This window comes from Babylonia areolata, chromosome 3, assembly GCF_041734735.1.
Source record: "Babylonia areolata isolate BAREFJ2019XMU chromosome 3, ASM4173473v1, whole genome shotgun sequence".
Classification (NCBI taxonomy): domain Eukaryota; kingdom Metazoa; phylum Mollusca; class Gastropoda; order Neogastropoda; family Buccinidae; genus Babylonia; species Babylonia areolata.
In genome coordinates this window covers 40,509,732-40,523,856 of record NC_134878.1, presented here as the reverse complement: position 1 = coordinate 40,523,856, position 14,125 = coordinate 40,509,732, and the positions used below count along the sequence as shown (strand labels likewise).

General features: G+C 46.1%; 1 protein-coding gene across 1 annotated transcript in view; it reads right to left on the bottom strand.

Moving 5' to 3' along the window:
• Positions 1-777: 777 nt before the first annotated feature.
• LOC143279984 (protein DEK-like) overlaps positions 778-14,125 on the bottom strand; it is a 59,596-nt gene continuing 46,248 nt past the window's right edge. Inside the window, exons 7-8 of the mRNA XM_076584383.1 lie at positions 13,951-14,019; positions 778-3,802 (exon numbers count right to left, since the gene is read on the bottom strand). Of these exons, the coding sequence (XP_076440498.1) occupies positions 3,791-3,802; positions 13,951-14,019 (81 nt within the window). The 3' untranslated portion in view covers positions 778-3,790. The remainder of the gene's footprint in view (positions 3,803-13,950; positions 14,020-14,125) is intronic.

Sequence of the window (14,125 nt, the reverse complement as noted above, 5' to 3'; positions counted from 1 at the left end):
TGAAAGGGGATCCAAATTTACTGTAAACGTGGCACCATCGCTTGCCTGCAGACAACCAGCTTCACAATGCATATTGTTAGGGCGCAAATAGTTTAGATTCAATTTCGATAAGTTGCTGCAGCCATTGCTAGCCATAGACACAATGGATATTCATAAACTAGTCCCCTATAACACACAGAGTGTAATAGAGCGCTAGATCTGTGTGTGTTGCTATGCTGCCTCCTGAAACTCGGCAGCAGTTCATGCAACTAACTTCACAACACGAAAAGTATTTAAAAAACGGGCAGGATTTCTTAAATGTTTCAAAAGTGTACACAAATAAATAATAACAAGGATGCAACATGGGCGATCGAATTACTTACCCCAATACACCCAAAGCAGCGCGAAGTTCTCGCTCTGCTTCTTCCACCATGGATGCTTGTGATGCCATGCTTGTTTCAAGATGCACCGGTGACGGCTGAATTCAGCCCTAGGCCCTATCGCTCGCTTGCCTGCTTTGCAACCCTGTGGGTCTGACAGGCCCACGCTGGGATTATTAAGGGGTAAACCGCCCATTGCTTCTTTGGCGGTATGTGGGTCTGAGAGGCCCACCTTGGGACAAATCTTCGAGTCAGAAGCTCAGTGCGGCGAAGGTTAACTAGTTTCCATCTTGGAAACATTCAGATGAACTGAAATGGCACCTGAGCCAACTTTAGGGGTCTTTCTTTTCTGTAGCTCTCAGGGTTCAAAACAACTAGGCTGAACACATTCTCTTATTATTATCAACATCAAATATGTTTATTCTTTGAACAGTGTTGGAGGCACAGGATATTCCTATGAAGCAAACAAAAACTCACTCTAGCAAGACATCCATACCAAAAAATTTTTAAAAAGGTAAAATTAATCAGCCAGTAATGTTATGCCACACACCAACACATCAGTGACTATTTTATTCAGTCTTTTTTTTTCTTTCTTTTTCTTTTCTTCTTTTTTTTTTTTTAAATTGACATTTCATAGCAAATCAGATAAGTTATTGACATTCACAATCACACTGGTCACATACCATGAGAAAACTCAAGCACACCCAGTTTCCCATGCATTCAAGAAAAGAACCCAGAGATACAATTGTAATAAAAGTAGGATCATTCACAGGTATCGCACATTCACATACTGTCTTCCTGTGTGACGCACTTTGTTTACATCTCCATGATTCAAACCCTTTTTCAAAACTGAACATTTATTTATATGAAAAATGAAATATGTGGCACATAGGTGCAACTAGCAGAAAGTCAGGACTGTGAAGTTGGGGTCCAGGCAGGGAACAGGGGCAGAGCTCTGTTGGTGTGGGGAGGAGGGGGTGGTCAGGGGGGGCCTTGCACCCCCCCCCCCACCCCCCACACCTCCCCCCCTGAAGATGAATCATAAAAAGTTTTAAGGCATTTGGAAGGCTCTCCAACAAGACGGGTCATCTTTTCACTGTTTGCCGCGCGAAATTTGGCCAAGCAGAGCAAACCAATAGGCCTAGTTTGCATCTGTTTGACATGGTACAGTATATGACACCAAATTAAGTATCTAAAAGGTGCTTGGTGATAACTGAAATAGTTTGTATTTCATATAGATATAGTCACACATAAACTGAAAATCACCACCACCACCACAAACAAGCTCTTTTTAAAACATCTTGAATGGTGTGCATGCATGTTTATTCATTGTTTTCAATGCAAGTCTCTGTTTTCATTTCAACTTTGTGTAGAGAGAGAGAGAGAGAGAGCGCACTGAAATGTTTAATGTCATTAGCTCCAGTGACATTGGGGTACAAATCAGAATAATGGTGAAACAATGAAACAAAATTGAATAGAAAAAAATATGAGAGAGAGAATCTGACAGAGGAGGGAGAGAGACAGAAAATGAGAAAGAGAGAGAGAGAGAGAGCGAGAGAGAGAGAGAGAGAAACTGACAGAGAGGAGAGAGAGAGACAGAGAGAGAGAGAAGAGTGAGTTTGTAATTGTATGTGTGCATGTATGTGTAGGTCTTTCAATATAACTTTGAGTTCGTTTTTAATTCAACTCTGTGTGTATGTGAGAAAGAGAGAAAATGTGTGTGTGAGTGTGTGTGTTTTATTTACTCAGCTCTGTGTAAGAGTGTGTTGGAGTGCGTTCGTGTGTGGGAGAGAGTGAGGAAGACTGTGTTTGTGTGCATGCAGATATGTTCTTTTCAAAGTAAGTCTGTGTGAATGTGTGAGTGTGCCCGTGCGTGACTGCGTGTGTGTGAGCGCATGCATATGTGTATGTTTTCAATTAATCTGTGTGTGAGAGAAAGAGACTGGGTGTGTGTGTGCATGATTATGTATGTGTGTGTGCACGGGCACTGGACAATATGGCTATGTTTCTGTGCATGTATGTGTACCTTTATTAATTTAGCTCTAGATCCAGGATCTAAATAAAGTAAACTGACTTTAACCATGAAACTGCTGCATCATCAGCTGATATAATTTCAGAAAGTCTTGAGGTCAATGCAAAGTTGTTACAACTGCTACAAAGTTATTTGTACCTAAAGTGGCAAAATAATGTCTGTACCTCTTCCTAAATAAACAATAAACAAACGGCCATAGGGGCTTCAGGGATGGTGATCATGTGCATCTGCATGCATATGTATCTGTGTGTGTGCATTATTTGCTTTTCACAGTGACATCAACAAGTGCCATGGTAGGAATGCATTCTGTCGTCATCAGCATTTTGACAACTGTAGGCTTCACTTCAATTGACTGTTCGGAAACCTGTGACTTTGATTCAGACGCTCTCTCTTTTCAACATCTATGGGTTCTACAAAGCACTTTCATTTCTGTGTTTGACATGTCTTATGCAAATGATTTCTGTCCAGGAAACAGATGTTGCGTTTTGGATGAAATTTGAAATTCTAAAAACAAATTTCCATCCCCAGATGCACCTATGTGTGCATGAGATCTACTTCAGTTCATTTCTATATCAATTGTTTTGTTCGCCAGTTATCTCAAAATGTTTAAAATAAGTAACCTTAATTTGTTAAAGCTGAATGGACTGGCTAAACATGCCTTTGTATGGGTGAACCACATGCAGCCAACATGAAGTACAAATCTGGCCTAAAAACACAGTATGTATATGTTTTCACAGATATCTAGGTATTGGCATGGTGTGTGTGTGTGTGCGCGCGCATGTACTTTGACACTTTCCATTGGTCTTTTTACTGTCTTCATTCAGAGCCCTTTGTTTTTAATTTTCATAACGCACCCCCCCTCTCCAATTGCTGTTTACTTTAGCATTGTAGGCCCATGTGCTAAGTAAACAGAGTGCATTATAATTATGCATCATTATTATTAGCAGAAGAAGCTGCAAATTTGATATAATTGGTTTCTAAATGATGTGCTGCCATACGGCTTTGAGACAAAAATAACCTGCTGCTATCCTCATTATTCCCCCTTTTCTTCTTGATATGCCTGAGCAGAAAGGGAAAAAAATTAGGTGAAAAAAAAGTTTTGAAATATAAAAAAGAGATAGCAATGCCAACTCCCCATTCATTCTGAGGTTCCCCATTTGTTCAAGCACCACCCTAAAGTTCAGGACACTGTCACACAACGCTGAAGAAGAAGACTGGCTACAAACTGAAGACAGATACCTGCCAACTGAGACCTGTGGGTGTATAAAACAGCACAGATTCTTTGCACAAAGTTTTCTGCCTTCCCAGCCAGGAGAAAACCTCAATGTCAACATCATACTGCTGCCCTTAGAAAGTGTGGTGCGTCTTCCACAGTCTTGTTCTCCAGCAAATGTAGCTCTCAGGAAATTATCTGCAAAACAAATGTCATCTTTTAGACCAATAAACCAAAAGTGCAACACTGCATTGCTGCTTTGTCACCTCAGTAGGATTCAGAAATGCCTACTCTGATTTAGACAGGTCTTTGGCAAACAAAATAGGACAGACCATCGGCTTTTTTTTCCTTAATACTCTGTCTTCTTCCTTTTCTACTTCATGGTTCACTTTTGCAGCTGACAGTGGCATGATGTCTTTGTATTTAGATATATTTACTTCTTCAGCGAAGCTATCTTTACTTCTTTATATCAGAATAAAAATGAACAGATATGTAAAGAGTGCTTTAAGCAAATTTAGATTTGGTGTCTCCGATATTGCTTGCCATTGAAGTGAACAAGAACTTATGTGCCGCTTGTGCAATCAGGCAAAAGATGACGAAATCCATTTTTGGTTTTGTTGCCCTGTTTTTCATGTTCTCAGAACGAAATTATTTCATTTGAAGTATTATACAGAACCATGTAATTTCAGGCCAAATATGTTGTTGTCAACAAGAAATGAAACAGGACTTTTTAATTTAGCTTTGTATATTTATGAAGCAAACAAGAGGCTACGCACTGCAGTCTCTTAATATTCACTTGCGGACCTTATGTTAACTGTTACCTTTGTGAGAATCATGCATTATGTTCTTTTGTATTAGCCCCTTTAGTATGAGGCCAATGCCTTATCTGAATAAACATTCATGTTCCTATCTTCATTTTCTTGCATTTCTGCAATAAACTATCTCTAAAGTTTACTGTTGTAGCATAGTCCCTCTTGACATGTTAATTATTAATCAATGCCTTGGTGGTATCCCAAGCCATTGGGGGGGTTGGGAGGTGGGGGGCGGGGGGGAACCAGTCTAATTAATTCTTTCTCACAAGGCTGAAGAATTGTTCAGGCAGAGTTGCTGCCATGCAACTTATCTCCCACAACCCATGAACATGATGGCAGTCAAAGTGTGAAGCAGGAAACTGTTGAATGGATTTTCTGTTTATTTCTCCAATAGCTATATACATAGCTGCTACCAGATACAGATTTTTTTCTAAGCAAGCCAAACAGTGTGATCAGGTGCAGCCAAGCATAATATATTCTGCCAAAAATGGAAGGTTTGGCAGGTTTTGTTTAGTCAGATAAGTAAGAGTCTCCCTGTAGTACAGACTGTCACCACATCCTACCATTGAGTACTGACAGTCCCCTGCAAACCTGCTGACACCAAAGACTTTGGCAGAAAAACTCACTGCAAACAGAGAAGTGGAGTGGAAATTGAAACCAATGTCACCATGAGCGCTGGACATGAAAGGTCACAGACTCTGGGAATTTTCCCCTATTGTGAATGATTAAAATGATAACAATGCTGTTATGGAGGTCCATTAAGTTTAGCACTGTGTGACAATAAATCCTAGCATTAACTTGGCTTGAAAGATACAGATACCTAGTCAGGAAATGTAAGCTACTCCCAAAGATGCATCCAAGAAACAAAAGCAACATTCTCAAAGGGAAATCTGTGAAGTGGGTGACCTTTCACTGTGTGTTCGGTCTCCCCATTTGAGGCCATGGCACATTCAACTTTGGAAGGAGCCAACCAGAGGCCAAAAATCCATGTATCTTACAGGGCTTTAATCCACATCTTCCCAGCTGTCAGTCTGCGAACCAAACCACTTTACCACATCTACTGGACTACAAATATCATCCTGCTGTAGTCAATAACAATTTTTTTTTTCAACACACCATCCAGTGTGTGGTTAAGTACAGAAAGGAAATTTTCTATCTAAAATTACGTTTAAATAACATACTTACCGTGACCCAACTAGTGCAGACTCCGGCAGGGGTCTGACATTCCTGTCCTGTGCAAACTATCCGCTCATGCGGAGCAGACGAAACTACGGCCGATAACCTCCCGGAAGTAGGTAACCTCCCCTTTGTCCCGCTGGTTATCGCCCTCTTTTGACGGCAATATGCCATCACCAGCGCAGCAAGCAGGAAGAACAGGAAGCGGGGAGGACGGGAGGGTCTTAAATTTGGGTCACGGTAAGTATGTTATTTAAACGTAATTTTAGATAGAAAATTTCCTTTTAATTACACATACTTAACCGTGACCCAACTAGTGCAGAATAGCACGACAAGGTGGAGGGCTCGCCTGTTCTACTGTCTGTGAGCTGTGATGGTCTGTTGTGCAGCTACCACAGAAGCGATGGCTCTTGCGCCATCAACCCGCAGGCGTGCGACATCTCTCTGGTAGAAGTCGATGAGCCATTATCCCTTAGGCGATAGGTGTCCCTCAAGTAGAATTTGACGAAAGTAGAGTGTACTGTGTCGCCTAAGGACATTAGTGCGGGTAAAGAAGACAGAGGTCCACAGCTGTATTGTGGGGGAGGTCTGTGGACCACAGCTGAGCAGATGAGCGTCAATGCAAGGAGGTGCGCATGTGGTTTGATCTGATGATTCCACAACGGATGTTGGCCGATAGTGGAAGTGGTTTTTGTGTTTGAAGGAAACTGTGGCACGAGACAGAGGTAGGTCACCGTGTTGGGCCTGCCTCAGGCATGACAGCCAGATCTGTGGAGCTCCTCCATGCGAGCTGACAGGCGATGGGCACTCCCCCGCCCCTGGCCCCCCCCCTTTTTTGACGTTGTCAAAAAATGACAGCACTGGTATGTTGCCTATGCATAGGATGGCAGACATTTGGCAACAAAAGACTTGATGTCCCTGGTGTCTCTGGGACAGGGTTGTGTAATTGCCCAGGTAGGTACCATCACGAAGGGGCATACGGAAGGCTTGGTGGCTTCTCTGCCTGAGTGTGGCCTGTTGGAGTAACCTGCAGAAAGTTGTCGGCAGTCAATGGCTGGGTTGGATCAGGCTGTGGAAGTGCATTTCATGTGCCCACAGGTCACTGAGTCTCATTCAGTGATGGAATTCCCAAATGGAAGAGGGTTTCCATGGGGAAAATTTTTGCTGAAGGTTCTTTAGTGAGAAAGGGGACCGGATCCATGACAGGCCTCTGGCTGTGTGTGGTGCGCACTGAGTCTGGGATGGAGCGGGGCGGGGCAGGGAGGTAAGTGGCTCAAGATGTGTTGTACTGGCTATTGACATCAAGGCACTGATCTGACATACGTTTTTAGTATGGCCAACTGCAAGGTGAGAGCTGTATTATCAGTGGTTTCTTAATTGCAAAGGGAAATCATTTGCAGCTTAGTCTTTCATGAATGACTATGTCTCTCAGACTAGAAGTCAAATTGCACTGGGACTTAGTGCTGTAGCCTTAGGCCTAAGTAGCCTTTGGGAACCTTCCCAATTATGAGTCCTAAGGCCCTCTTGATTGAGGGACCGGGGATGCAACTTGGGCAAAACACTCTCTACTATAAATTGTATAATCGAATTCCAGCCCGAATAGACTGGACAGCAGATGCCTCCTCTGCTGTTCTGATGGAGACTGTCGTACTCGACTGATTATCATATACTGTTCCTAGGAGGACACCAATCAGCATGGGTAAACCAGGAAACAGCTGCTGTGTGCTTCAGGGACGAAGGTGTTCACCATGCAGATTATGTTGCAATGTAAGGAAGCCGGAAAGAGTTGACGGGGTCTTGTGGTGCAACCGTGTGTCAGAAAGACATGGTGCTTGCTTCCGAAGTGACAACAAAGTCATCCTCTGACAGTCCCTTGACCGAAGGCTGGGGCTCCATGATGGGATAGCCTGCCTAGGCTAGCAACCTCTGGAAGTGTCTCATTGGAAAGACAGTGCTTGAGGAGGAATGGCCATCTGTAACCACAGCAGTGGTTGTGTGTAGAGGCCGAAAGGATCGGGCAGGGAAGACTAAGTGCAGAAAGTGCTTTCGAACGCCAATTGTTTGAGACGTTGATGCTGGATTTGTGTTCAAGCAAGGTGATGGGGTGAACTGATGTGCTTGAATGCGGCATCTGCCGTGCTGGTATGAGTGGGCAGAAAGGTACACCCCTGTGGCTAATGGACGGTTCGTTGTGCTTTGTGGGACGCATCCGTCCTCGTCAATATGCCTTTCTCCCAAATGTAGAGGAAAACAATTATGACCCAGGCCTTCTGCTACTAGAGAGGAGTAGAAGAGATGGGCTGAGGGTGATTGTCTCCTGCCCAGTGGGCAGTTTTTGGGTCCGCTAAAACTTGTAAGGCAAGATAGACACCTCTTCATGGGAAGGCTGGCTAGGATGTAGGGCCTGTGTGGAGCTTTTGTCACAATCACAGTGGTGCAAACCAAGGGTTGTTGTAGGCAAGGGGAGAAAGAAGGGATGCCTTACAAACTTGGAAGGAATGAAAGGCATGTGTGTCCAGAGTGGCACCTCTAAGTTGGACTGCCTCACCCTTCCTTGTGCATCTCCAGCCTTATGGGTGATTGTTGCAGGCAAATGAGTTGGGTTGCCTTGTCCGTCCTTGCACCAAGAGAGGCATTCTTAGCCCTGTGGGTGTGAAGGGGGTATGTGTGGATCCCTAAGGACCAGCCACTATTGAAATGTGAAGGAGCATACATTCAGGCGTGAATGAGGCTATTATTATTTTATTTTATTTTTGTGAGTGCAGTCGTCCTCCAAAAGCAAGGTAGGGATGAATTTATGAAAATGAATACATATATGTGCCAAGGGAATAAAAACTTCCATCAGCTCAAGTGATGTCAGAAGTATGCCAATGACAAGAGATCGAGACACAAGAAATAAGCGGCTGTATAAGCATACGTGTAGCGTGCACCGATATACCCAAGTAAGTGGGTAAGTGTGCATAATCATCAATGGAAAGGAATCTGTCCATGCACCTACATATGAGATGTACATACGCATATGAATAAAGTGCCAGTACGTAGAGGCAGAGAGTTCTGGGCATTGTGAACAGAAGGCCGCAAATGCAAGTGTGCCTATATTGCTATGTAGGGAATCTCAATGAACAGATGTCAATGAATTGAGATAGAAATATAATTGTACATGTTAATATGAAAGTCGTCTGAACCTATCCCATAAGCACATACACATGTGTATACCGATGGATAAGTACGCATCTATACGTGAAAGCAGAAATGCGTATGAATGTAGCAATATATCTCATATATATGTATATATGTGTGTGTGTATATATATATATGTATATATATATATATATACATATATATAGATTTTTTTTTTTTTTTTAATTTTTTTTTTTTTTTAAATATGTATAGATTTTTCTATATATATTTCGTGATTGTTGCTTGTGATAATAAATCAAATGGATAGAAGGGGAAATATTGTGATGCATTTCCTGTAGCCAATAGCCTGAGAAACAGCAAGAAAAGTGCAGTTGCTATGCAAAGATGTGTAAAGTCCCTGACTGGGCATGAGGACCCAATGAGAAACCGAAAGAAAACATCGTTGGTGGACAGCACGGGGGGCAGGAGTGATGTGCTGTGTCGGCGAAACTAACCACAGCTTCGAGCGCCTAGGTTACAAATGTGGAGTTGCCTCCCTTGGCGCCGAAAATCATCGAAAAGGAATGTGTCTTTAGAGCACATATCCCCCTTGTGCGACGTGTCCTCGCTGAACAGGGAGGAGTGTCATGTTGTGTGTGAGAGTCCGTGGTTCGATGCCACCGTAACCGACACAGGTGAAAACGAGCGCAAGGGGAATAATTATAATGCCCCTTAGTGCCGTGGGCATCCCAACCCGAATCGGTTGCCATCGGACGCGAGACGGTCAGGGCATGTGGCATGACGGCGCCATAATCCAGTGTTATGGGCGTCGTGGGCGAGGGGGTGACAAGTCCGTCGGCTTGCCGTTGGATGTGCATCCCCCTGTTGCTGAACGGCGGTCCAATCTCGCGAACAGCTCCTGCGAGAGGACCGGCGTTCAGTTGTCAGTTGTGTGTTGACGGATAAAGTGATAGACAAGATCGGCCCGAGCACTGCCGAGAGGCAGGATCGAGTTATTAATACATGTAAGAATTATCTTGATATTCATTGTGAAAACTTTAAATACAAAACTCATTTACATATTTTCTGATTTTTCAAGCACTGCGCACTCAATGTTGAAAAATGCAACCGACATACGTGGGGACTCTCTTTTTCTTCCCCACTTCAAGCGGGTAAAAGGCCTTGTCAGGCTTGCACGCCTTGATATTGATATATGATATGATATAAGAGGTACTCCAACGTGGAAGTGCCAATATTAGTCTGGGAAACAGCAGAGTTAGGCAATGGGGCAGAAGAATCCAACACTGCCTAAGTTCCAATGGGGCGTGCACGTACCTGCTCTGTGGGCGCAAGGCGCGGCACCGGAAGGCAGAGTGGTGCATAATTGCTGCAGCAAGTTTAGCGATGAGTTGCTGATTGTTTGGTTGAGTAGCTTGCTGAGACACCATTAGTGGATGGGAAACAGCAGCACTCGGCGGTGTGGCAGATGGGGTCATCACCGCATAGCTTGGTAGGACCGTGCACACACTCGCACTGAAGGCGAGGAGCAGTGCCGGTGCAAGGGAAATAACTGCGGCAGTCACCGGCAAGGGTGCCGAAGCAGGGGTTGCCTCCCTTGGATCGGGTGATCTGGACAAGGGGGGGGAGGGGGGGGGGGGGGTGCACGCGTATGGGCAAGCGTGTCCCCTAGTGGTCCACCTTCCTCCCTACACCAGGGGAGGGCATCCCTACACGCCTCGGTCGCTATTGGATCCGAGACGGTCGAGGCAAGCCGCGTGGGGGGTCGCGTGATCCGATGTCACGGCCGCCACCACGGACGCATCGCACATAGGGCCCAGTCTAACGTGCGGATCCAAGACAAGCTGCCTTTTTTTTTTTTTTTTTCCCCCCAAGGGATTGTGGCCATTCCATTGGTGCAACTGTGGGTATGGTAAAGAGATAGAGGAGATCGACTCGTACACTGCCGACTGGCAGGGCCGAGAAAACGCGGATCGCGTCGAGTGAGTTCGCGGATCGATAAAAATGACATGAAAGGTAACACTGACCTGAGTGCGTGACCACAAACCTCTAGAAGTCATCAGAGGAGGTGGCGGAGGTCTGGAGTCGACCGGAGGGAGCGGAGGAAGTGGAGAAGGCGGCGGGTTGGCGTTGTTTAGAGGGCCAGGAGTAGAGGGCCCAGAGTGTCAGTGAATCGATTGCGATCGCGCTTTAATTTTAGCACGATTCCCCAATCGAGCTACATAATTATGTGACCTGGTTGGAGACATAATTTGACCACAAACAAGAACGCCAGAGAATCGACAGACAGACAGAAAATACGAAAAAACTTAGCCATATGAAGAGCACAGGTACAGGAGTCATGATGGCTGCCGGAAAAAGAGGGCGATAACCAGCGGGACAAAGGGGAGGTTACCTACTTCCGGGAGGTTATCGGCCGTAGTTTCGTCTGCTCCGCATGGGCGGATAGTTTGCACAGGACAGGAATGTCAGACCCCTGCCGGAGTCTGCACTAGTTGGGTCACGGTTAACTTATCTTCCATGAAAAAAAGCACAAATATAATAACAGTAAGTTAAGTGCCTACAGTTATAGAAGTTCCAACAGGAAAACATCATCCATCAAAATATGCAGGTTGGTCCAACTAAGAAAGCAAACATGGCGAATTACAAAACATTGCATCAGGACAAACTAAACCCAATGTCCAGAGTGATACCCCCAAACCAATTTGAACATCCAAAACAAATCGCGTACATAACACTGCCAAAACAATGCAAAACCGGACTACAACACACCCAAATTAGTCCCACTCTCCCTCCCTCTCCCGAACACAACACCTCTGTAACTATCAAAGTTGCTTTTAAGTTTCATGGTGAATCAATCTTAATCTACTAATGAAGTTGTCTAAATCATTCTGTGAAAAGCAGTTTATATCAGTGAAAACATGCAACAAAGAGGAGTTTGTATTATACTCCATGTTTGGTGACACATATACTTACCATGTCAAACTGATGCAAACTAGGCCTATTGGTTTGCTCTGCTTGGCCAAATTTCGTGCAGCTAACAGTGAAAAGTCTTGCCCGGTCCGCTCTTAGCCAATCAAACGCCTCTAAAAGCTGTAAGCGCTGAATCATTCCGTGGCCATCGAAGAAAATGCCCCATGAGAACCACGGCGGAGACGCGGGGACGGACGGGCAGGCATTCGAGTTTGACATGTTAAGTATATGTATCACCAAACATGGAGTATACTACAAACTCCTCCTTTTGGTGTCATAGACTGTACCATGTCAAACTGATGCAGAATTTAAAGCAAATGGAGGAGGGCAACGCCTACTGGTTAGTATGGGGAGCCCTTGCAACCAAGACAGCAGTGTTAGCTGCGACAAAGGAACCGTCAGCCCTGGTCATACGGAAATCCCTGAGGTAGAAGTTGATGAAGGGATTCTGAGACCACCAGAAGTCTGCCTCCAAGACATGCTGCAGTGGCACCGAGTGCTGGAAAGCAGCCGAAGTAGCTATAGCTGTTATGTCCTTGACGCCTGAAGCGGGTAGGGAGCGTGTGGACCGTAGGTCCAACCATGCTTGGGATGGTGGGTACCACACCTTCTCAGAGAGGGCGTCCCTGGATGCAAGAGGAACACGAGTGCTGTGAGGGGACAAACACCCACTTATCTTCCTGTAGGACCGAGGGCTGGGTAGGTGGGAACTGCAGGCTCCCCCGGGCCGAGCGGGGCCCCTCAGCAGCCGTCAGTCCTGACAAGGAGGCCGTTGTGACCGTGGAGGTAACCTGTGGGTTGACAGAGGACCGATTTGTGGACTGAGTGGCAATATTGGTCGAGGAGCTCGACCTGACCGACAAGAAGTCGATCCCACTTGTCAGGGCTGTGTGTGTCACCCTGTGAGATGTGCTGGGTTGGGTCCGGTAGGGGGCGGACAAGGGGTTGGCCCCTGGCAACCCAGCGTGCACCGAGGTGCGCCCCAGTACAGGTAGAATGGGGGTAACCACCCGTGGGCACCAGCCATCCTGTGACCCCAACCCCAAGGGTTACTGGCGCCTTGACCTCCATGAAGGGAAAAACCTGGCTAAGTCGGTGGGAGGTCAGGTCCGACTTGGGTGTCAGTCCCACCTGAAGACGAGCGGGCTGACTGCCTGGAACCGCCTGACACACGCGGGCCTCCCCCAGCAGGGGGACCGGCCGGATAGCGGGAAGACCTGCAGAGCAGGTTGTCACGCGCCCCGAATCCCCTCCCGTGGGGAGACTGGGGTGGCTTGGCCCGGGGTGGGCAAAGTAGAGGTCCCCCACCCCCCTCGAACCAAATTTTTCTCCCCCCCAGAAGGAGGTGGGGGAGGGGGGTCGACAGAGAAGGGAGGACAGAGAACAGCAATGGGGCCCCCGAGGGCTGTCTCCGAGTGGGGACCCGAGTAACGGCCGGGCGCGGCCTCCCCTTAGGAGTTCGCGCCTAGCTGCGAGTCCCCACCGCCAAGAGAGGACTTGCCACTCCCCCCTCTCCCTGGGACACCTCGGGAGGTGACACTCGTACCCCTTCACCCCTGGTCCCCTTCATGACCATTTTACTGGAACAAGAGTCGCTTCCGCGATCAGCATCTAAAGACGCATCGCCGCAGTCCGTATCATGAGCTCCGGGCCTGGGAGAGTCTCTTGCCGAGTCTCAATCCCAGCCTCAAGATCCCTGCCTTCGTGGGATGGCATACGAGACATGGTACCCGCGCTTAGGCACCCAGTGAAAATCCGACCCCTAACAGAGAAAGGAAAGACGGATCGACTTAGAGGTAGAGAAAAACGAACGAATCAAGGGGGCCCCGAGTCGAATCGAGTACACAGAATGTAAGAATACAATACAGACAAGTCGCATGCAGCAAAGTAAGGCCAAATGAATACGCTTAACAGCCAAAAAAAGCGTAAGATGAGACAGAGCGTAAACCTGACAAGATGGCGTGGACAGCCTTGGCCAAAGGAATGGTTCAGCGCTTATAGCTTTTAGAGGCGTTTGATTGGCTAAGAGCAGACCGGGCAAGACGGCTCGTCTTTTCACTGTTAGCCGTGCGAAATTTGGCCAAGCAGAGCAAACCGATAGGCCTAGTTTGCATCAGTTTGACATGGTACAGTATATGACACCAAACCGTTTTTTCTTCACTCCTGTCTATTTCATAGACATGCTTTTCAAGATCATTAGAAGCTGTACAAGTGCTGCAAACTTTGTCATGATGAAGGAATACTTACCTCTCTCACTGTCGTTTTAATAAAATCTTTCCGGTCTGTCAAATCAAAACTGGGGTACTTCTCATACACCTGTAACAAAGAATGCCAAGATCAATGACAAATTTTTAATATTTGCCATAAAAAAAAAATCCTGAAGAATACTTCCTATTTGCTGCCACAATTGATGTTAATCTGA